Source organism: Rhopilema esculentum, chromosome 17 (assembly GCF_057945365.1).
Source record: "Rhopilema esculentum isolate cy_ngs chromosome 17, ASM5794536v1, whole genome shotgun sequence".
Classification (NCBI taxonomy): domain Eukaryota; kingdom Metazoa; phylum Cnidaria; class Scyphozoa; order Rhizostomeae; family Rhizostomatidae; genus Rhopilema; species Rhopilema esculentum.
The window spans coordinates 5,129,483-5,153,846 of record NC_142831.1 but is presented as its reverse complement, the minus strand read 5'-3'; the positions used below and the strand labels follow the sequence as shown (position 1 = coordinate 5,153,846).

Genomic DNA, 24,364 nt, shown 5'->3' with positions numbered 1-24,364 from the left:
GCGATTTATGTATTGCTACGGTAGAAGGTATCTTGAAGTTCAGTGTCTTGGTGTGTGGTGATGACTTCGTAGGGGCAGCTGAATAAGGACCAGTCGCCCTGAAATAAAACGCCCTTAAAAACAAGCTCGCACGAAAGACTACAGCAGCAGAGTTCGGTTTCTGCACGTCAGTCTTTCACAGGCCTATCACATCGACCTTATCACAAACACTCAGGCTTATCAAATAGATATAAAAGCTTTTTATAAACAGGATACAGAGTATAAGTCGTGCTTCAGTGTCTCTACAGATAACACTTACAAGATAAAAAGATTTTGGCTGTACTGACAATTTAAAAACTGCGAAATACATTGTTTTAGTATAAAAAACATGTTTTTATCATTTCACCCTCTTTCTTAAAGTATCAACCAAACGGAGGATACACAGCAAGTGCCCTTTTTTAAACTGGACCTCTTTACAAAGGAAGCGATCGCCTTTAACGCCAACTTGTGGGGGGGGGGGGTCCTTTCAAAGAACATGTATTCGGTGGAAGCACCTCCTCCCCCCTCCCCCATGTGTCAAAAGGAAATTTCATATTTTATGGTATAATTTACATAAGAAATAAAGTTGGTTCAAGTTTGGTTCAGCGTTGGTGTTACTAGATATAATAATTTAGCTTGGCCTGACATTAAGCACACTACAGGGAAACATAGTAAAGCTTTTGGTTAATAATTGGGCCAAAACATGGGTAACATGCAAATTTAACTCTTTCAGAAAGAATTATTTATGTATTAGAAGAAGCTAGCTAGACTAGCCCGCTATTAACGCTGCGCCGAACCTCTGCACACATAAGCCTCGAAAAGACATGAAACGGGAGCCTCAAGCGCAAAAAGAACGACCACAATCAGGGGGTAACGAGACAGGAAATTCAACTAAGGATTCTAAGAATGTTGCTTTAGTTGGTTTTGTCGGGGTATGATCCAAGGGGCCTATAGCAAAGGCCTAACAAAAGAAAGGAAGAAGAGGCTAAGAAAAGAGGGAGGTGATCTTGAGTTTTGTTTACTTCAGTTTTGACAGGTTATAAGAATCTTGGAAGCAAAAGAGACGGAATGAAGTAACGTAGCCACTCACCCCCCCCCCCTATATGACAATCCCTAGGTAGGGGGGCGCCTGTGTGTTAAATAAAGCCATAGCTATGGAATAAGTAGTATACCAACGCAAAAATCAGATAATGCAAATGGCAATAACGCGTTTAGGTTTAATCACTAGGATGTTATAATCACAGACAGAGAAACAGTTTTAAAGCAAACAACAACAAATTTTAAAGGAATCAAACAGCGTATAATGTAATACATCAGCTGAGCTGAGTCAAACACTCATCTAGGAAAAATGACAAGCTTGCATAGAAAATCCAAATAAGAATTACTGTTTCAGCACAAAGGACACGACAAAGTAAAAATAAACTAACCATTACTTTACCAGGTATGCTACTGTCAAACAAAGACTATGGAACCAGGAACTACTTTCAAGACAGGCTCTAACACGCTATAAACCCACAATTTTACGAGAAAAAATTACATAACTTTTCTCTGAAATTAACAACGAATTTAAGAACTTTGTGCTAGATTCATTTGAAGAAAGGAGCCTTGTCTTTTAACGAAACATGTTACGTAGTAGAAATCGCAATCTTTTTTAATGTATGCAGCAAATAAAGAAAGCTTTCATCTGATCTCAGAGGTATATCGATTTCCAAAGGTGTCCAATGTTATGGTTAAGCCCAGGGAGTGTCACTGGAATATGCAAAAGACGCTGGTGTGAGAGAATTTCATGGTTTTTTATAACAAATTCTTGGTGTATGAAATATTCAATCCCTTGGAAACAGCCGAACCCAAAGAAGATCAATCTTGCACCCAGTGACGTTGGAAACGGGAGCGCATGTGCCCCCAACTTTTAGGAAATGCCCCTTAAAGTGTTCATTTTAGAAGTCTTGAAAAACTTCAACGTCGGGCTTTTTCAGGGATGCTGCCATGCAATGGCGGTTTAGGGACTGCGGGGCCCGGGGCCAAAAACATATGCGGGCCCTTGTTTTTTATTATTTTTATCTCTTTTTTTAGGTGCGGGGCCCCTTTTGGCTATCATAAGCGCGGGGCCAAGGGCCATGGCCCCCTGGACCCTCTTAAAACCGCCACTGCTGCCATGTTACCTGTAGTATAGATTATCTCAAAGTGTTATGAAGCCTTGATGCTTTGACTTAAAAAGCTTGTCCCTTGTCTTTATGATGGATCGAACAGCGAAAGAATTTTGGAAACTAGAGGTATGGAATGAGAGAGAGAAAAAAAAATGGTTCCAATTGGGCGTGGAAGGAAGAAAGAATAGAGAGATCTGAGGTTTACGGAGAGGTATTGATTCTAGCCTGGACTTGAATCGAACTTCGATACAACTGAGAAATATATCTACTCGAAGTTAATTGCAAGAAAACTGTGTTGCTTTGAGGTAAAGCACATGACGTCTCTACATTACCACTCGTAGGTTCACGCAAGAAATTATGATACGGAAATCAGGAAAAAATATCAAACTCGGGATTGGCTTCCAGTAAAAGTGTCTTGTTACAATAATTTTGCCCTTTGTTTTGCAATGAAAATCATCAAGTCGAACTTACGGTTTTATTCTTATGATACAAAGATGTAACAGTAAAACGAAACTTTGTCAATTACCAGGTCCCTTGCTTTTAGAAGTGAATCGATAGCTAAATGTCCCGGGTTTCGGAACCTCTACGAATTTGAAACTACCTCTTCAATTCGAAACAATTTTCACTCCCTTATAACATACCAATTCATGCGAAGCTTGCGTTTTTCGAACACAATGATTCCAATTCTAAGAGTAAGATATAGAAGAATTATCTTCGTTTCAGGATAAAGCCGAATGATGGCGATTTTCTGGAAACCATCTGTTTTTGGATAACAACGTTTCCCATGAAAGCTCTAAAATATTGCAGTCAGGTTGACAGCAGAGTCTACTTTCCTAATCAACACTTTTCTTATCAATGTTTTTCTTATATCTGATTTGTCTTTAAAGGGAGCATCCGAGTTTGTATAATAACTCAATCAAACGCTATTGCTTGAATTAACGTATCGTCACCTTTTGCAATAGAACACACTGATTTGATCTGTCTTGAAGACCTGCTCTAGTAAATAAAGGTGGAATATTTTATGATATCATTGCCTGGGCGTATTGCAGGGGGTTAAGTAACTTTTCTGAATGTGACATGAACATGTACGAGCAAAAATGGCAATGCAATGACGTCATAAGATTTCTAAATTTTGAACAAATAACATGAAAAAAACAGTGAAATTCGAGAGGTACAAAACCAGTTGCAGATTGTTTGAGAAATGGCTACATGAGCAAATGTTCTTGCCTTATCAACTGATATTTAGCTAGGGTTCTCAAACATATGAAGCAATTCAAGACAACAGTGGTCCATTTAGCAAAACTTGGGTCTTTCATTGACCATTTCTCAGACAATCTATCAGATCTAACTGATTTTTACAACTAAAGCTATCACACCTTGAACTTTCTGCCTTTGTGACCAACATGCTAAAACAGATTTTATGACGTCATAACTTCTCCTTCTCTGAGGTCGCTTAGCCTTCGTTATGCGAAGATGAAGAGGGGTAAAAATAAGTAGGGCAGAGTCCATCATTGCCATATTAGGACAATAAAGTAGAAATGGGGGTATAATTGTGGGGAAACCAGCGAATTCATACATGTAGGTCGGATGTACCCCCACAACCCAGATTATCACTTAGATGTCCTGAATCAAATCTATGACGTCTTTTTGTGATCCTGTTCATTGGAGGCAAAAGAACGGAGAGAGGATATCCAAGTTAATCGAGTAAGTTTGTGGAGGAAGGAAATTCAAGTGATAAGGCACTCATTTTTTCTCGTAATGAGAAACTTTCCACTCGAAAAGACCACTGGAGATTATGTTATCAGTTGTCGCAAAAGTTTCTTTTATAGATTCATAGGTTCGTTCCGCAAAGTTTGCAATCCTTCATGCAGAATGGGTACATTACATATTGGTTTCTAAAGACTTATTTGTTTATGATAGTTCGAAAATCACAGCAAAAGCAGAGTTTTGAAGTAAAAACTAGAAACTTCACATATCCTTTCCAGGGGAGTTTCTGATTCATCCCGGAAAGACCACTGGAGATTTTTAAGGAGGTCTTTATATGGAAAATGTATCGTGATTAAGCAAAATAGTACTTAATCAAATATAGGAAAACTGTTAGGAAACTTTGGTGGCCACAAATGTAAATGACTGGAACATAACGAGCAATAAATATATTTTACAACTGTGCAGAGATGAACTAATTACAAACATTTTCTGACTCATTTATGAATTTTCATTTGATGGCGCCAAGAATGCTCAATTATCCATAATTCTGACTATTCAAGTGAAAGAAAGCAAAAACATGTAGCATTATGGACCCCAATACCTGATAAATATCTTGGAACCCTACAATAGATTTTTCCAGTTCCTCAACAGCACCCCATTTTAAACTCCTAAAGACGTTGCTTGATACGAGGGGGGGGGTTGTTCGCTTCAAAAAACGTATGAGTTTTCCACTAAAGCCAAATGATTTAACTAAGGATTTTTAGATAAAACAATAGGATTTTCTCCAAAGGTGTCAGAGATTTCCAAGGAGTGATACTGAGAGATAACTGAAAATTATAAGAAGAACTGGAGTTTAAGGTGCGAGGATGGCTCAGTTGTTAGAGGCGCTGACTACAGACCCAAGGGTCCGTGGTTCGAGTCTCTGGCATGACCAAACTTTCACCCAGAGTGGAGAGAGACGCCAGCTCTCTGTAATTCCAGGCATATGAATCACGAGGTGTGGTCACATCGACTTCAGGGTTAAGTTCAGTTGCATTGGAGATGCAAACAGTTGAGCAGATTTTTCAACAGAAACCAAATCTGAGTAGCTAGAGTCAAAGTTGGGTTTCTCATAGCAAAATTTTGCAAACATTAGGCATGGTTCAAGTTTTAAATGTTATTACATAACTTAATACTGTATTCAAACTAAACCTCCATTGATTTCTATCTTGGCTGGATTTTCATAACACCAAGAAATGGTGACACAAACAGGACTAAAAACCAAAAATATGCCTAAATCTAATATGATGAACCATCAAAATCATATTATTCAATTAAGGAAGAAGATTAAAATGAACCAACATAATATGATTTGATGAAGATTGATTCTAGAAGTCACCTAAACCTCAAAGATTTTTGAGTCAAAGATATTACTTTATGTGGTTTTGTAATACTAAAACCATGACGTCACAAAAACGAAAGAAAGTTTTTTTGAATTTCCGAAGCATATGAATATGACTGATTGAGGCAATTTACTTTCAAACTCAAGAAAATTATAACTTATTTATGATTATCATATTCCTCTCATTTTCAAATTTTTAGATTGAGAGCTAATAAATCACAAAATATATCATTTTCCCCTAGGACCAAAGACAAACCAATGCTTCTAAATGAAAACATTAAAATCTTGTACCAAGTGAACAGTAGCAACCAAATGAGTAGTCTCCATGTTATATTAAACATAAACTTAAATCACATTGTGAGTATTCTTGCCTTTGGGTCATGTTTAAGTGAAAAAATTACCTGAAGGATGTATTAATTACTAGAGAAAGGTGATCTTTTGAGGCAAAGATTTGATAGCTGTAGAGGTTGCTGACAAGGGGGTGAGGAGGCTTACTAGCAGAAAAGCCAGCAATCATAATACAATGTTTTAGTTTTGAAGATGGTGAGCCCACTGTTGAAAGCGCAAATGTTTTAGAGTAAGAGTATTCAATAATTTAAGTTTCTCTGCAGTACCTTACAAATTAAACGAGAAAGATTTCATAACTAGAGGTATAGACCAGTACAAAGTTTTAAAGAAGCTTTAAATTTGTTAGACACAAGAGGCTGTTACAGCCATGGGTGTAAATGCTAAAATAAGCATAAATGCTATCAAAGATTTCAAAGCAATGAATTACAGAATTTGAAAATCTTGAAAGTCAAGGGCAAATTAATGGCTACACTGACTTGCATTTTTTAATAAAGAGACCCCCTGGACAAAGGAATTGTTTAAAAGCAAACTCTTTGATATAGGAAGAAAGGAGGAGTGAATTTTCACACCAAATTGAAAATATTATTCTTCTTTGGAAGAGGCAATCATGAGTAAAACAACTGGAGTTGAATAACAAAGGATGTACCAGTGCTCTTCTTATGGTGTTTAAAATTTCATGTTATGAGATGAGTAACCTGCAGCAGAGAAAAATTTGCATAATTATGTTTACTAAACATGTCACGACAAGAATCTTGCAATTATTTCTTATTGAAGGAAGTGATGTTTCAACAGAAAATTTTGTTGAGAGATAACTTGTTAACTAATTAAAGGCATCAATAATAGATTTTATACAAGAGATAAAACCAGAAGTGCTGGCAAGAACAATTACTAGCAATTTCCCAAGGACTTCACCAAAGAACCAGTGAAGAAGGCAAAAACTCTAACTTTGATGCATATTTAACAAGAAGAAACAGACATCAATTACCTTTAAATTGATAGACAATCACTGCCAAAATTACTTGGAACACCTAACACTTTGCGCTGTGCTTTTCTATTTTTCATTTGTTTTCTTGAATACTACCACTTCCACCCCCCTTTTCTCCCAAAACAATGTTGAAAGTAAAGAAAAATATCAAACAATCCACAGGAAAAAGCCTACTCAATAACCCCTTTCTTTTTTCTATAGTAAATCAACATTGTTCCTATGGGGAGAGGGGGATGGCTGAATTTGCCTTTGAAAACCTATGTTAGTGTTCAAAGACTTTTGGCAGTTATTGGAGATATTTGAAAGAATGCCTAGTGAGAAGATGTTCATAGGAAATGAAAACATACTCTGTATAATACAGTTTAGTAAATCTGAGATAGAGAAGAATTTTCTTCACAGAAACTAGCTAGAGCATCATCTTTTCTTTTTATGGACAGCACCTTTTCAGAGCAAAACTATCAAAACTGTTATCAATTTTAGGGTTTTCCCGTGGTAAGGAGACAGAGAATATAGAATAAGACTTATGAAACCCCAAAAACATAAAGCTGAATGGCATTTCACCATATAAGCCCACAACACCAACAAAGGTAAGTTTGACTCACAGGGTATGTAAATGGATTGAAGCTAGTTTACTTAACAAAATAAAAAGAGTCAAAATATGTTTTAATTATAAAATATATACCTCAAAAAGACAAAAAAGTGGTAACTATTATAACTATCAATTATGGAAAGGGGTAATTATTGGCATAATTAACAAGGGCCTTAAAATATTTTTGAAGTACAGAATATAATAAAAAAAATATTAACAATCCAACTGTTTGACTAAATGAAGCAAAAAAAATAAAATAGGCACCAAATTGAGGAGCATTGCAGACTCCTGAATAAAAATCAAAACAACTAATGAGTTTGGGTTCGTAACACACCCCTTGGCCCTGGGGACTGGGAACACTTTTCAGAAAATTCTTTTTTCAAAAATCAAAATTTACAATTTTAAACACATGTTTTTAAACTGCTCATTTTTATGTTCAATTCTATTTGTGGCTCATTTCACTTTATTACTTCATGATACAATTTTAAATTCACTTTAAAAGTACAAATGTGTGTTTTACAGATATCACTGCCAACGGCTTCTTCAACAAGGGAATATTTAGAAAATTTTAACTTACTGCTTCTCAATTTTTCTTCAATTTAATTGTAAAATTGGGGTGATTTATTTGGCTGTATTTTATGAACTGGAGCAATCTTTTTCTTTGAGATGACAAGTAAAATCAAAATTTTATGAAGTTGTTCTTTTAGAAATGAAATAAGACCATAAGATCATTTCTTAGCAAACATAGCCAGAGAGATTTTCCCTATGAATGCAGAATTTATTGGCAATGTTGTTCATATGTTTCACAATGGCTTCTTCAAAATTCGTGCCCCCAAAGTTTTAAACAGTTCCCACATCCTTGATACTGGTATCAACCACATGACGACATGTAACAAGCAAGCATAATGACATTATAGAAACCTCAAACAAGAATCAAAGTCAACAACGAGTTGTTTCAGTAACAGAAGGGTCTACACAAACACAATTTCGTGACAGGTTCTTCTTCTAACAAAACTAATTCCCAAAACTACCGAATGTGTGGTGCTAAGTGGCCAGCTAAAAAGTTCAAGGACAAACAAAAGCGGACTTGCTGCAAACTACATCATTTGAGAGCAACTGCGATACTGGTCAGTGCACAAAATTTGTCAAAAATACATCAGACATATTATCTAACAAAATATAAATCCATCGAGTAAGCGGCTTTTGTTTGCTGAAATCTGATTATTTTCTTTTATTTAAAAACATAACGGAAGGACAATTCACAACCGTTTCGGCCACACTTGTAAGATATCTCGCTACGTGTACAGTAGCAAGATATTTAATACCTTCGCAAGATGCTATAAACTTGAACATGCAGATACCCAAACTTTTCAGTAATACGGAGCATGTTCTGCTCATTTTCTTGTATTTGATAAGCTTTTGAATAAATTGTAGGCTTTAATCGTAAATCCAGGGCCTACTAGGACAAATCATTGGAGTGAAATTTGATAATAACTTACTATTCCACAAGTTTATTGGACTTTGAGAAGGCCATAGCTTCTTCCGTCTTTGTTCCAGTAATTCTATCGTCTGTATGTTCCTTTGAGGTGTTTTTCGGTTTAAATGTAACTAAATTAAAAAAGACGCGAATGTTGCAAGCAAGAACTTTGTCTCCAATGGCCAATCGGCTGCCAGGATCCCGTTGCAAATACCCGTCAAGTTATGGACCGAGTAATCTCGAGCTTCCAGGAAGCTAATACGAATTAAATCAACACAGGCTGATCACTTTAGTGATACAGTAACGCCCTGATATGTTGATATCTGTCTCCTAGAGTATTTTTGACGTCTGTGCTTCCTCGATTTTTCAACTTTTTATTGGGCCTCTTTATTGACAATAACATTGTCAAAATCTGAAAGACAATCGCAATGCTTGATTGGTTATTGAAAATCACGTGCCGAAGAATTTGAAGGAAAGCGCGTTCAAAATGGAAGACGGGGGCTTCACGGGTAAGAAACGCGTTGCAGCATTTAGATGTTGTCATGGAAATAATCTAATTCCCAGTGAAGGGGCTTTTAAAGGAGGGAAGGGGTGCTTTTATGGTCATTGCAAGTCAATTCTTTACATTTTCAAAAACTGAAATAGCTTAATAATTACACGCTCCAAGTGTGTCTTTATTTTCTTGATATATTTTGTTAAGCATCCCTTTCCAACAAAGGAGCTTTACATGGTGCCCGTGGTGGAGGATTTTGATATCTTGATATTAGCGGTGAACTTTATTTCAACAAGGCGGTAAAAACACATAAGTAGCACGTTATTTTGTCGTTTCACAATGAAAAATCTTTTATTCTGTAAATCATTAAATCGAGAATTATCAGATCGCCTTAACTTTGACAGTTTGAGCATAACTCAATTTAATTTTTTTTTAAATTGCTGCAACTGGAAAACAAGTGTACAAGACTGCATCACTGAAATTATTTGTAAGCAGATGAAATCGTTCCATTAGCTATTTTAAGTCATATCCGAGGTTGTAAGTCTTTACCGGCAGCAATCCTTTAATGGAACATTTATAATGTAGAAACTTATTTTCATTTTAGTTTTATGTTGTGGTTTTAATCTATTTGGTATGTTTTTATAAAGTTTTGAAATCATTTCCGTATGGCAATATTGGTTGCCTTGTTATCATTTCTTGTTATCTTTAGATTGTTTATTTTGCATCATGAAATGAGAAATTGCAATACTTTTCGAATATAACACAGACCTCCTATATGAACCAAGTTTGATGATGACAACAGGAAGGGGCAATTCACTCTGTCAAATAGTGCATGAGATTTCTACAAAAAAACAATAGGATTTCTAAGGATTTTCAGGTAAAGGCGTATGAGATTTCCATAGAGTGATTGCCTCTCGGACAAAGTTTCACTCCCAATTTTCATTTCTTTTCGGGAGGGGCTGCAAAAGCAACCGAATATTCTCTTATGTACTTATGTGACTCTCTTATTGAGGTATTCTTGGGGAATTTTTGACGGCCAAAGTATTCAGGCGACCACCGCTCTCCAAGGCCACTATCTCATTTTACATCAAAAAGCAATCCTTACCATTTTTATTTAAGACATGTTGCTGACCTAAATGGAAGTTAGCAAATAAGCAAATTTTCTTCAACGAAGGTGTAACAATTGCTCAAACCAAACGTCTGTCAATTGTACACAAATCAGTTTGAAATGTTAAAGAGTACAGAAAAATAAACATACCATACAGTTTTCAAATGATATAATTTTTCAAAACATAGTGAATTATTTTACATCCATTATTCTACTACTTACAGTGAAATTTGGTAATATTGCAGATATGGTTTAGAAGAAAGTGTTAAAGCCAATTATGGTTGCAACCCCTTTAATATAAATTATATTTAATCTATTTTTTTCACAAAAGTTGTTCGTTTATCTGCAATAAAGGTACTGTATACATTTATGGCTCTATGTTCGAGGTTAACCAAAGATCACTTTGGTAATACCATTTTTGACCTTCCTAACATGAGAAATTTTTGTGATATACTCACTTGTTTTTAAACCTTAAAAACAGACGTAAATAAGGAGCCTTTATCAATCAAAGAGTTTGTTTGATACAGAAGGAGGGCATGGGGATCTAAGAGATTTACGGTTTGGCCAATTTTAGTCACCGGATTTCGAGTTTTTCTCTGGAAAACATGCGGTTTTTCTGGTCTTTAATACTGAACTTACCACATTTCAATCCGGGTTTCCTTTTTTATACAAACTTTAGTCCGGATTGTGGGCTCTGGTACCCCCTAACCCCCCCCCCCCCTCTCTTCCCCATACAGTGTAGATGACAAAAAGAGACTATTTACAGGCAGCAAAATTAACTGTTGTGGATCAAATTTATTTTATATCAATTAATCATTGAAAAAGAGGTACATATAAATGAGCTTAAATATATTGACATCTATTTTGTGCCAAGGTTCTCTCTAGAACCTGCGATATTCAGTCTGAAATGGGGTTTGTTCTGTTAACAAGACTGTCTCGTCAACTCATAATCTAAATTTTTCGAACTCGTCATAATATAATTTTGTCCAGGGCAAAAAGCACCATGCTTGACAAGACAATCTTATATTGAAAGAGGAGATAAGATTATACTCAAATCCGTGACAATATCTGGCAGAATACAAATAGTTCATTCAATGACGTCACTATCATTACCAGTCCTCTTGCTTCTACAATACGTGATAACGCGCCTATTCGGCTATAAATATAGTTTACATATCAAATTCAATATACGGTTATTATAGGAAAGATATCAATTAAACAAGCCTGCACCTTGAAAGTTTGTTCAGTGACTATGTAATAGTAAACATGACGGTGCAAAACATCCTTATAACGACAAAGAAATAAATTAATGGACGACCACCATTTTCAAATAGGCGTTGTACTCATTGCTTCCTCTTGAATTCATTGGGAGATTACAACTGATAGTTCTTTGGGTCTGGCTCCCAAATCGATTTGCCTAGATTATCATATTTCGCTTTGGTGTCAAGCAAGCATGTCAAATAAAACCCTCAACATTTTTTGTAACATTGATACAGTGACAAATCTTTACATACCCCCTGGGATATGCATTGTGTAACATTTGAACCGTGGACAACAAAACAAGGGGATGTCTGTGGAATTTTATTCGTTCTTAAGAAAATTGGAAACATACCTACAGTCGTTCTAACTATGCAATTCACCCTATGACTTTAGTCAGGCGGCAAAACGAAGGCTGCTAGGTTACGCTATTCACCTTCCTCTAAAGAGCCCTGCACTATCTTTGTGCCAAAAGCGCCAGCGCTAAATCAACCTCAATAGGACCCCTTGCTTAACCCGTGATCCCTTGAAAGTACCAACCCTTTCAGAAGGGGCGATACCCCTAAGGACAAATGGGTCACTCCTGGGTCATTATGTATTCTATATCTGACACCGTGACTCACTCATCTTAGGTAAATACCTCTAATGGCGTGTTTGAATACTACCTGTAGGTTTATCAAACATCTATCGTAAAATTTAAATTAAAAGACTGAAAATTGTGATCATGGAAGAATACTTGCACGATACATTTGCCGTGACTGATCTCCCACATGATCACGTAGATTTCTATCCTGAAACGCCCTGCTAGTGCGCGTGTCCTCTTTGTTCAGCCTCGATGCGTGAATCTTACGTAACCTATCTAATTTCTTCTCTTGCATTTTGATCGCACTGTCCAAAGATGCTTCGAATGTTTCACGTCGCTCAGTGTCACGTGTGGTCTGACCATTCTACAAGTAGATAACAGCTGTGAAAGCGTTTAAGAAAACTTGCAATATGTTTAACAAAAAACAACAATTGCCTATGGTAGTTCAAGAGGGGGTGACTCTTTACAATTGAAAAAACTTTCTGTATTTGCGAAAGCAGCTAGCGGAACCCAATGGCATGGCCAAGGCTCCACCGCATGATAAGATATTGAATAAGTTAAAATTGGAGATATGAACAGTAACTTTTAAGCATTCATATGCTCATATTTGTATGTATGCCCCCTACTTTTATGTCCTTTATTGCATAATGATTGTGAAAAGGGATTTTAAATTATAAACAAGTTCTATGGAGTTCAATTCAGCTTTTTTCGAACTATACTCTTATTGTCAAACTCAGATTTTTAAACTATGTTTCGAGCAACGTAACCTTCTTTAGAAGCACTCCCATTCTCTCTCTTTCACAATCAAACGATAATTCCAGATTCTACGAAACACTTACTAGTTGCTTTTCTTTCGCTTCTACAGTAGCCCTCGCCCTCGCAGTGTCTTCAATATCCTTTCTCGCGCGCTTTTCCCTCATAGCATCTAATCGCTCTTGTTTGTATCTCTGGGCTTTTTCTTCTTTCTCCTTCTGGAACTGTATGAAATCATCCCGCACTGCTCGCCTCTGTTGTCGATTCTGCTCCTGGCCTTCCTTGTATTTTCTAAGTCGCTCCTGCCTTGCAAATTCCAGTTGCTCCTTCTTTACTCTGGGCAATTAAAGAGCAAAAAAACATATTTGTTACCGTGCCAATCATTATCTCATTCCTAACATAAACATCTATCTTTCCTGGAATACAATCCTAGAGGCAAAGGATTTTTAACAAAATATCCTTCCAAACTCACACTTACACTAATCCAAACACATTTTTCCAAATATATGGTAAAATGTAAATACTTCTTTTAGCAATAAAACTTTAATAATTGCAATTCTTTTGTGACAGCTAAAGTCATGCATCAGTTACTACAAACTATTAAACTTAATACCAACTCGTGCAGAAAAGACCCAAAGTTTCAAATTAATACAGATAAAATCTACATCAAAATTTCCCAGTCTTTTACCTGTGAAATTCTTCTCTTTCATTAATTATTCTCTCCTTTTTGGCTCGGTTTTTAGCTAAGTCACGCTCCCGTTGTTCGTGTGTTTCATTCCGAGTTTCCCTCCAGCCAATCTCCACACCCTTTGTTGGTCCATGTCCATTAGCATAATATTCAATCGGCCTATTTGTGATTATATTTATCGGCTGGTTGGACAACTTCGCAGCATTTTCAACTGTCCAACTCTCTCTGTATGGATCAGCCTGCTTGAATTTCCTATCTGATACCAAAACAAAAATATTACATAATATATTTATCAAATGATAAAAAATATTTAAATATTATATATTACAACAGCAAAAATATCAAAATGAAGTATCGTCATATTGGAGTTTCGATTGACACAGAAGAGTCCCTGTAAAATAACCAGTTATACCTTTCCTCTGTCGAGGAGCAGATTTGATCTATTTTAAGCTTGATATTCGGAATTAGTTTTAAATAACTCATCTTTTAAAGATTAGCATAAACTTGAAGGGAAGCCAAAACCCATACGATGCGAGCAAAATGCAACAAAAAAATTAAGAAAAAATGAAATTTCTATTGGAAAGAGGATGGTTAGTATCTTTTGCAGTATCAAGGATAAATGCTTGATAAAAATGTAACATACAATACGTCAGTGAACGCAAAAACGTCAGATTAAACGGTTGCTAGGGGATCCCCCTGAAATAAGAAGCTTTGTTAAAGTAGTAAGTGGATTGTGGCTTTTGCTGAGGTCAAACTGAAACAACTTACGCATAACCTTTCAATCTATTTCTACTTTTCATCCAAAAAGTTTACGTGAAAATATTCAACACAGCCATAATAAATCCTCTTTCACTCTCAAGATAATACATCATAGGGTGAAAGTATAATGAAGATAGGGAAAAAAATTCCAGAGAATGATGGTTGGACATAAGAAAAGATAATAAGAAACAACATCAAACAGATTTGTCTGCTACCGCAACAAGATTTGATAAGGATTGAGATAGGAGAGGGGCCTCTCTACTGATAACAAAAATTTAAAGTCTGCAAAGACGTTCAAATCCTCCATATCACTTTGATATAGATAATCCCAAAATTACTACTTTTATGCAATAAATTGGGTTTATTTATGTCTACAGATTTGTATCAAAGGCGAAGGGGACCTGATGTGCCTTGGATAATGGAGAATTTTTTTCCTGTAAGTGAATGTCTGGTTGAGGCAGCATCCACCTTGACATGTTGCGTTGGCCTCATTCACTGGTGTCTCCGCTAAAAATTCTATTTGAAAGGTTGTTCAGGACTTCGACCTTCATGCAGTCCGATTATAGAAGCCCTGTCTTATCTCATTTGATAAGGGCCCCGGAAGCTTTAACCAGCTTCAACACGCTACTGGTCCAGGACCGTATCTCGCTGTACGGTGAGAGTACATAGGGATGTCATCTCAACGCTTTTTTTTAATAGCTCACCAGTTAATCCTTACTTCGTCGGCAAAAGCAACTAAAAGAAGGTAAAAAGTTGTTTCACCTATATGGCCCTATTTCTTCGTCGGTTAATGTTATTTTCAGGCCCGTCGCTAGCTTTTGCGCTCAAGGGAGGTTTCCAAGTCCTATTTGCCGAGAAAGTTGGTGGGCCATCCTCTATTTGCCGATAGGTTTGGGAATTCGCACCCCTATGTGGCAAAAAACTCCTCGTTTTTGCAATAGACCCATTTCAAGGGTGGTATCTCACCCCTAACGCCACCAGTAGCAACAGGTCTGGTTATTTTTCATGACGCGTCACTGGTCATGGAAGACACGACCGTGGTAAATATATGCCATTGATGAAGAAATTACTTCTGCTCCTGTCAACTGGGATAGCTACAACATAAGGTATACTTTGGCTATACCTGTCGATGGTGGAAATGGAACTCCATCGTGCGCATGATATTCTTTTGATGCTGGCCTCGGTTGGTTAACCAGCCTCCTTCTTATTCTCGGTTCACTACGCACATTCTGTGTTGTCGTGTTAAACACAACCTTCTTTCTTCTCTCTGGTCCCTTTCCATTGGACGTGTTAGTTGCTTTTGGCTTCGTTGGAGGTGAAGGGATATCGTATTTGATATAGGGTGAATACTTTGGGGTGTGTTTGTGCTTCTCCCAATGATTGAGCAATTCTGCAAAATAAACATACGTGTTTACTCAGGATTTTTTACTTTTGAATGAGATGATTGGGAACAAAATGCTATCAGAATGAGGCCTAACAAACTATGTTCTATTGTTTGTTTTGTACATTTCTTAAACTAGAGCTAATTGACTCACTTTGGACCAGGGATATAAAACTGGTCCTAATAAACGACAAAAGATACAAAATCGCCAAAATAATACATTAATGTGTGGTCACTTTTCGAATATTTCTCTTACAGCAGAGCAAATTAATCATATCGTCCTTTTAGCAGCACATTTGTCATCCATATTGTAAAAAGCCTCATTGAACACACAGGCTGGCAAGAAGAAGATTGACAGCTACTTCCATTAAGCATATACTTATAGAAAAATTTGTAGAGGTTCGTTAAGTTTTTTATAACAACTTAACATATTTCAGCCTGATCAAATTACTTTGATCAACACTAAACATTACTTTACTCCAGACAATGTCAAAACCAGGGGAGGAGAATACTGTTACTGCTATTAAGCTAAAAGAAATATTTTCTTAGCTTTGCATCTTTTTGTAAAGAAACACGACCTACCCAATCTGTGTTTGTGGTAGCCTTCTTCTGTGATACCTTTCTTCAATTTCGACTCAGCACGTTGCTTTTTGGTCGGCTCTAAAAAAGTAAGAAAACTTTCCTTGTTTTGCAGTTGACTTAAATTGTAAGGTTTCAACTGTTTTGTAAGGCTATCTATGTAAGACTTAAATTGTTTTACGATTGCAAAATTTATCAACAGTTATAAAACTAACATTGAATAAAAGGAACCTTTTTCTCCACCTTACCTTTTTCTAAAGGTTCTGTTGCAGTATCCCACGCATTTCTTGTTGGTTTGGGAGTGCTACGAAAAGTGTCTGCAAGAAATTTCTCCCGCCATGTTCTAAAAGACTCTTTATCAATCTTTGGCTTCAAATCGTATCGTGGATCAAGATCATCATATGTTGTCTCAGACTCCTCTGAGGAGGCGTATCCAAGTTCTCTTGCATACACTGCAATAATACGAGATATCAATTACTTTTTGCATAAAAATAGTTCAGTGCATTTTTGTAACCCATACATACTGTAAAATTAAAAAGACTTGAGCAGTCCTTCTGATAACTTATTTCATAAACAATTAAAAGCTTAAGATTAAGAATCAAACTTTGAATTCAGAAATAAAGGCTCTTTGTAGGAGTGTAAAATTTTGATACGTTGAGATCATATTTGACAAACATTGTAGGAAGATGCTTTTAGATCTGAACCAAACAAATGTTCAAAACATTCGCGATGATTAGGCAATACTGCACAGCCTTCAACAATTGTTGTCTGTTATGAATTTGAACTTACTGTGCTTGCGTGAAAAAAATAAATGTTTATAGGGCGACCACAACGAAAGCAACTTTGTTGATCAAGCAAAGAGCTAAAGAGACGTTTTATGAAATGTTTGATAGAAATAGAATTCCGTAAATATCATCAAACACCCTTGAACATCTAGAAATATGGTGTTCAAATGAATAAAATATGAAATAATAAGCAATATAGGATGATTTCTTATGCCAATGTTTGTTTCGTTTGGGCAGGGCTTTAGGTGTTAATCTGAGTTGTTTGGAGACACCGAACAGCAACTCAAAACTGTTATATACTACACAACAGTGTTTGTATATATCTGTCGAAAGGACAGCACCGAGCACTCTCAAACAAACTGGTTGACACTTGACAGGGATCTTTATTAGATGATAAACTAATGATTTTTAACTACGTAAGCTTCACTTCAAAAACCAAGCAGCAACCCTAGAGTTATTGTTTTCAAAATGAATTTGAACATGCCCTACCTCTGTCTTCCAAATATAGTTGCTGAAGTAGCAATTCCCCTTCTTCGATTTGTTTCTCTAGAAACAGAGATATCAAAGATTAACTCATGGACTACTTGGATAAGTAATTATGATCATGAATAAATGTGTGACATTTTTAATCTTTAACACAAGATTGGAAATGAGCAGTGTAAAAAAAGACGATTAGGCATTCAAAAGCCAGTAACGTTCAGATCTATGACAAGCAAGTTAAAGTAAATTAATAGTTGTGGGCGCTGAATTAGAGCAGCATCTCTGTGCTAAGACGATAAGATGGGTCATGAAGTTTTAACTGACTTCCTGTCCGTTCATATTGAAGTATAAACAGACATGCTGGTATGCTGCTAACCAGCTTAGTCAGCTCACTTCTTAACATCTTACAACCAACAATAAAAAAAAGAAGATTATCCTCCCAATTAGTTAGACTTAAGCGCCTGTAAATACTCTTAAGTGGGGGGGGGGGGGAGGAGGGTTACTAACGTTATTTCAGAGAAATCAGTTCCAGCAAAATACCTATTTTATTCCGTAAGTGATCCAATGGTTCTTCTTTTTGCTTCTGTGACTTCGGTTTTGGCCAGCTTTCTACCATCCAGCTCTGTTTCGTATCATGGAAATTGTAAGCTAACGATCCATTCGATTCATTATCCTTCTTTTTGGACATAGAAAAGTTGCCAATTTGAGTCTTTCTAAGAGATTCGGGTAGGTATATCTCACTGCGGATGCGCGAGTTGAGTTCTTCGGAGATTTTTACTGACAAGCCACATGGAACTTCTTTAGTTTCTCCGTTGAACATCGAGACCACAATGACGTCACTCCCTTGCCCTAGAAGAAGAAAAGAACTATACTTGTAGAACGTTTTGCAATACGGTAATTATATCGATACTATATTTACAAATACACTGAACAGGATCTGACATTTCAAACATCGCAGAGCAAAATAAAGATTGTGTTAATTACAAGAGAGATACCATTAGCAAACTTATAACAGCAGCGTAACAACATATTCACATCAATTGGAAAGGTAACGAAGTTTTCATTCACGCTTATGGAGAAAAATCCCTGTTATCGAGTTGCAAGATAAGACTTAATAAGATCTAGAGGCTCTGTGGAGGTCTTACCAGCAATGGATAGGCCGAATAGTAGGTAGGAAAATGTATAGTTAGAAAATGTAGAGAAAATAGTCAACCAATATACATTTCATTGTTTATGGGAAACAGATGGGTAGAAGAAAAGGTGGTCACTGGAGGCTGAGATATACGGATCTAAAAAGAGTGGTGTTAAAAAGTTTGAAATGGGAAATGAACACACAGCAGACTTAATTATCAGACAGTGCAACAAGAAGGCCTCCAATAAAAAAGGAGCAAAAAATGGCTACTGGGCGATTAATTTGAAAGCAACAAGGGAGATAAAATGCAAACATGCACACCATAGTCAAAACCGAATGAAGGAGCTTTCTAATACTAATACTTTACCTTCTGACTGCCCTTTCCTGAGATCAACACCTTCAACCAAAACCCCTGATCCATATCTTCCATCTTCTCCTACTGGGGCAAGAACTTTGTCTCCAACATAGATATCATTTCTAAGGCCATCAGTGTAAGAAATAATATTTTCAAGGCATGTTTCTTGCTCTAGAAAACTCTTCTGAAGTGCTAAGCAATTATCAAACCTGACTTTGAAGGTGTTTTTAGAGCTCTGCAAAGAGAAATAACAAAAAATTTCAGAGAAAAGTATTGTAGTCTCTGGAATCAAAATTAGAAGAAGGATATCATAACAGGATATCATAAAAGGAAAAGACAAACTCCATCAAGCATAAAACTCATGTTGCAACTTTGAACTGCAAGCACAGCTTTGTCTACATGGAATCAAGCAACACACAGCAGACCATTACTTATTTGTGTGTGAATAAATAAAAGACCACGATAGCAGGCTGCTCAATGGTCTCCGATGGAAGTCTTGCAGCAAAAAATCAGTGGCTGCCATTACTGATTTATTAAAGGACAGCAGTTAGAAGGTAAATGTGTGTGAATAAAGAAAAGGCTAGATAGCAGGCTGCTTGACAGACTCCGATGGGAAAAAAATTGATGGCTACCATTACTAATTTATGTTTGTTTGTTGTTCATTCTCCCAGCATTGCAGTGTTACTTATTTATTACACTACTTATTTACTTTTTATGTGATTGAGCCTGCTATAGCTATCTATTAAATCCACAGCCTGCATAATGTCCCTAAAGCATAAAAAATAGATAGTCCTGAAAACAACAAAAATCTTGTTTGTGAATAACTACAAAAACAAACTCACAGCATCAGTAACTGTTCCAAGGTAATAATAACCATCTCTGTCCCGTCTTGCCAAAACCTTTTTTCCAATCAAAAGTGAAGCTGCTAAATTTGATATGTTCTCTATTGGTCTTTGTTCCCATGGATTTTCTATGGCAAAATACAAGGTTTTATAAGTATCATTAAACATTTGATTAGCATTCAATAACTTTTGGCTAAAAACTCTTACATATCATTTGAAAACTTATAGCCTGTTATGTAAATTAAAGTGACAGGACCTGCAAGGTAGAATTACTTTTTTCTTTCTTAACATGATAACAAATCATCTATATCACCCAAGCTGGCCTTATAATACCCAAATCTCAATTAACTACTTTTATCAACCTCCACAGAAACAGGATCTTAAATGCTGCAAACTATACACTTAGATGTCATGTTTCATATGTTCTAGCAAAAACTTTTATATGTTCATATGTTCCATCTAGAAATTTGCAATTTGAAAAGAATATTGTGATATCAAATTCTGTCTGATTTTATCAATGTATAAGGAGGCTTACATTAAAATAAACAAACCTTTCTTTGTGAGAGACCTCCATTGAGCTTTACCATTAGAATGACTTTCATATTCACCCCCAAACCAAACTTTTCTTGAATCATAAGATGATATTGAAGATATTTCTGATTCATCAATTGATAGTTTGTCAACATCCCTTATATTTTCAGTCTCATCAAGTTTTATTAAATGAGTACTACCATCAGACAAGGAGGCCAAATTTTTAAGGAAATCTAATGCAAGATTATCATTTTCATGTCTACTTATGTAGAAACAGTGTATTGGCCTCCTTTTAATAAGATGATTGATATTCTGGAAAATTATGGATGGTTGATCATCTGGCAAGCCATCTGTTACCAAATATATGGCATCTGTTCCAGGATCCTGCAATGCGGTTATCAAGGCTTCCTGTGTGTTTGTTGATCCTTTGGACTCAAGGTTCCTAAAAGAAAAATATATTTGAAGAATCTACAAGAACTTTGCTAGGAATGAAAAAGTGCTCACTTTAAATATTCCTATCCTGACTTGGGATGTATTTGTATTAATACAAAAACAAGAATAACAGACATTGAAATAACAGGCTTTGAAAATTGTACAATCTAATTATACCAAAGGCATTTCTTATTTCTTCTTGTTTTCTCATAATCAACAGCCCAGGCTAAGTCGATTAATCTGCTTGTCACAAACTCATTTGCAAAAATTCAACGTACTAGATTGTCATCTTGTTAAGACTTTTAAATGTAGTTTTAAAGTTCCAATTTTGTGCTTTTAACCAATTGATTAAGTGAGTATCACTAACAACATTTCTACTTAAAGAAACTTTATGTAAGTTTGAACTCTTTAGCATGTATTTTAGCTTAAAGAAGAAAAATACTACCAAAAGCATTGAACATATGATAGGCAAATGGAACATGCAAGCCATACCTGATCCATTCTGTTGCAATAGACACAGTCCTTTCTGTACATGGCATTACAGAACTTGCCCATGAGTGAACAGCATCAGAAAAGGCAATTATATTAATCATTCCATCATAATCATGGCAACATTTCTCTGTGATAGCCTTAACCAAATGATCCTTTACGCCATCGAGTGCTTTATACATCGAGCCTGAAATGTCCACTAAGAACGTCACATTCTTTTCAGGTATCGCACCAAAAAGTGACGGCCATTTAATACTTCTTCTTTCAGATTTTGTTCCTGGCATTTCAATTCTTGTGTGACTACAATTCAAGTGCTTTTTAGCAAGTTCTAACAGCCAAATAATTATTTGACTCTTGTTTTAACAGAGAAGGAATCGCTGATGCTGCAATTTGTAAACGTAAATTTGCTTCTTTCTTTGGATCGCCGCTTTTCAGAGTCGTTCACGCTCTCCTACCCAGTCTTTAGATTAAAATAAAATATTTGTCACCATGATCTGGCAATCAGCAAGTTTAAGCCACTGCTTTCTTATCTTTCTTATCTATCGAGAAACCAATATACTGCACTTCAACTCAACTACCAAATAGCAACAACAGCTAATGGCTTCATTGCTTCATTGTTGCTTAGCGCGCTCATAACAGTCTCGGATTCAATACGAGATTATTTTCTTGCAGATGAGGTTTGTTTTGCGAACATTGTGAGTAACATTTGGAAAATATAGGCAAAGAGAAATGGAGAATTATACCATACTTGGAAGAATAGGAGAAGGGGCACATGGAGTGGTATTCAAAGCAAAACATGTTCAAAGTGGAGAGGTAGTTGCGCTCAAGAAGGTCCCATTACGACGACTTGAAGATGGTATTCCAAACACGGCCTTGCGCGAAATTAAAGCTCTGCAACAGATTGAACACCCTAACATTGTAAAACTGTACGAAGTTTTCCCGCACGGAACAGGATTTGTCCTTGTATTTGAATATATGTTATCTGACCTAAGTGAAGTTTTGCGAGATTTTGACCGTCTGTTGACTCAGTCACAGGTGAAAAGCTACATGCTCATGTTACTGAAGGGCATCGCTTATTGTCATCAAAACAACATTATGCATCGCGACCTGAAGCCAGCAAATTTGCTTATCAGCTCATTGGGACAACTCAAGATTGCAGATTTTGGTCTTGCAAGGGTATTTAGTAATCACGAAGAGAGGCTTTACAGCCACCAAGTTGCCACTAGGTGGTATAGAGCTCCAGAGTTGCTATATGGTGCTCGAAAATATGAAGAGGGAGTTGATTTATGGGCTGTTGGTGCCATTTTTGGTGAACTTCTCAATAATTCCCCCTTATTTCCAGGTGAAAGTGATATAGAACAGCTTTGCTGTGTTTTGCGTGTTTTAGGCACCCCTGATGAGAAAACATGGCCAGGAATGACGGAGCTACCTGACTACAACAAAATAACTTTTCCTGCAATGGAACCTATACCGCTTGAAAACATAGTTCCAGATGCATCCCCAATGGCACTAGATCTTCTAAAAAAATTTCTTGTATATGCATCAAAAGACAGAATCGCTGCGAAAGAGGCAATGCTTCACCCATACTTCTTTACGGATCCTCTGCCTGCACATCATTCCGAGTTGCCAATACCAGTCAGAGATGCACATAAAAGTAACAGAGGACTAAAATACCAAGTGTTTGATGTTGATGTTCCCATTGAACAGTCACTTGTCAAAAAAGAACTTCTAGCAAAATATGGTAAAGGATTATAGGTTTAGGTAGTTGGTTGTGCAAATATTTATGTAAATTCTGAAATAAATTAGGACTATAAAATATCTTCAGTGTTTGAGTCCAATGCTGGAGTCTCTGTAATACTTTCCAGTTTTTGTTCTCTCTGTGCTTTCTAGTCTTAATTGAAATTACTGTGGGGGGGCATTGTATGGCATCTTTTGGCAATATTTAGTTTGAATATGCATCTGCTGGTGTATGGTCTTCAGGCCAAAAATGTTCCTTTTCCATTCCTTTTGTGTTAAAAGGTTTAGCCTGCAAGTGGTCCTTACTTCCTGTTAACAGAGCAACACAGTCTCTGAGTTGTGATTTTCTTAGAATTTCAATTTAGCTTTTCTTGAAAAATGCTTTGTATGTGTTTAGCACAAAGTGTTAGCTTGTAAAAGATTTCCAACCAGATAATTATGTGTTATCAACTAACTGAGAGGTAGGGGATGGCTCAATGGTTAGGGTTGCAGACTACAGATCCAAGTGCCTAGGATTTGAGTCCCTGCCATGACCAAATGTTCACTTAGAGTGGGGTTGTTGCCAGCTTTCTGTAATCACAGGCATATCAATCCTTTACTGTTGTCACATTGAAAGGAAGGACTAGGTCATTGATTGCTAAGCATAACAATTGGCATGAAACATGCATGGGAAATTTTCTGGTATCAATATAATGTCCTGAGTAACCAAAAGTAAAAAAAATTTAAGCAAGGATGTTTTGGTCGAAGGAAAATCTTATCTTTCTTCTAGCCAGACATGAGAATTCTGATAGCCTGAAGCTCAGTTTACTGGTTCTAGTATAAATGTCACAGCCCTAGGCTTGTGACTGTTTCATAATGGATACTGGTACAAGTCCCCACACTCATTAAAAACATTTCCCCAGATTATTCAATGGTTTAGAAGGCCCTTTTTAGTTGAGTTTACATTGAAACTTTTTAAAGTCCTCTCTGACTACCTCCCTTAAAATCTGGTAAAAAGTACCTTGACATGAAGTCTGAATTATCTGAATGCTACCTAGAGATGCTAGGTAGCAATGCAAAAACTGCTGATCAAACCCCCACAAAATAGATGCCTAATTTATGGCTTAAAAGATGGCAGGCCCATAGCCAAGGAGTGGCATTGGGTGGCAATACCACCCCTGGAGCAAGAGAGTGCCAACTGTTTCCCATTTTTGAAAATCTTGTCTCTACATTTTGAATGGAATTTTTCTGCTTATTGGGGTATATTATTACCCATGTAGAACTTAAAATTAAAAAAACTCTCGCTGCCAAGCAAAAACACGGCGCTAGTTGTGCGCTTCTCAGAATTA

The 24,364-nt window shown here is 36.4% G+C and overlaps 3 protein-coding genes across 3 annotated transcripts in view; 1 reads left to right on the top strand and 2 right to left on the bottom strand.

The window, feature by feature from the left end:
• Window positions 1-9,056, bottom strand: part of LOC135682919 (uncharacterized) — a 51,307-nt gene extending 42,251 nt beyond the window's left edge. The window contains exon 1 of the mRNA XM_089113373.1: window positions 8,675-9,056. The gene's annotated coding sequence lies outside the window, so the exon portion shown is untranslated. The remainder of the gene's footprint in view (window positions 1-8,674) is intronic.
• A 2,297-nt stretch (window positions 9,057-11,353) lies between these two features.
• LOC148958162 (uncharacterized) lies at window positions 11,354-21,898 on the bottom strand. The gene is made up of 12 exons (XM_089113375.1): window positions 21,303-21,898; window positions 20,399-20,820; window positions 19,848-19,975; window positions 19,018-19,240; window positions 18,059-18,367; window positions 17,528-17,584; window positions 16,502-16,705; window positions 16,257-16,334; window positions 15,417-15,683; window positions 13,535-13,790; window positions 12,933-13,182; window positions 11,354-12,457 (listed from the first exon to the last, which is right to left on the bottom strand). The coding sequence occupies exons 1-12, from the start codon at window positions 21,581-21,583 to the stop codon at window positions 12,233-12,235; spliced, it is 2,700 nt and encodes an 899-aa protein (XP_088969501.1). The 5' UTR covers window positions 21,584-21,898; the 3' UTR covers window positions 11,354-12,232.
• Window positions 21,899-21,945: 47 nt separating this feature from the next.
• LOC135696518 (cyclin-dependent kinase 20) lies at window positions 21,946-23,751 on the top strand. The gene has a single exon (XM_065215931.2). It carries the CDS (start codon window positions 22,029-22,031, stop codon window positions 23,052-23,054), a length of 1,026 nt encoding a protein of 341 aa, XP_065072003.1. The 5' UTR covers window positions 21,946-22,028; the 3' UTR covers window positions 23,055-23,751.
• The last annotated feature ends 613 nt before the right edge of the window (window positions 23,752-24,364 follow it).

Excerpts from the sequence above, each read along its gene's own strand:
- LOC148958162 (XM_089113375.1), bottom strand. The coding sequence starts at position 21,583 with ATGCCAGGAACAAAATCTGAAAGAAGAAGTATTAAATGGCCGTCACTT. Across the intron at positions 20,821-21,302 it reads ATTGCAACAGAATGGATCAG|GAACCTTGAGTCCAAAGGAT; the intron begins GTATGGCTTGCA and ends TTTTTCTTTTAG. Across the intron at positions 16,335-16,501 it reads AACAGAACCTTTAGAAAAAG|AGCCGACCAAAAAGCAACGT; the intron begins GTAAGGTGGAGA and ends TTACTTTTTTAG.
- LOC135696518 (XM_065215931.2), top strand. The coding sequence starts at position 22,029 with ATGGAGAATTATACCATACTTGGAAGAATAGGAGAAGGGGCACATGGA.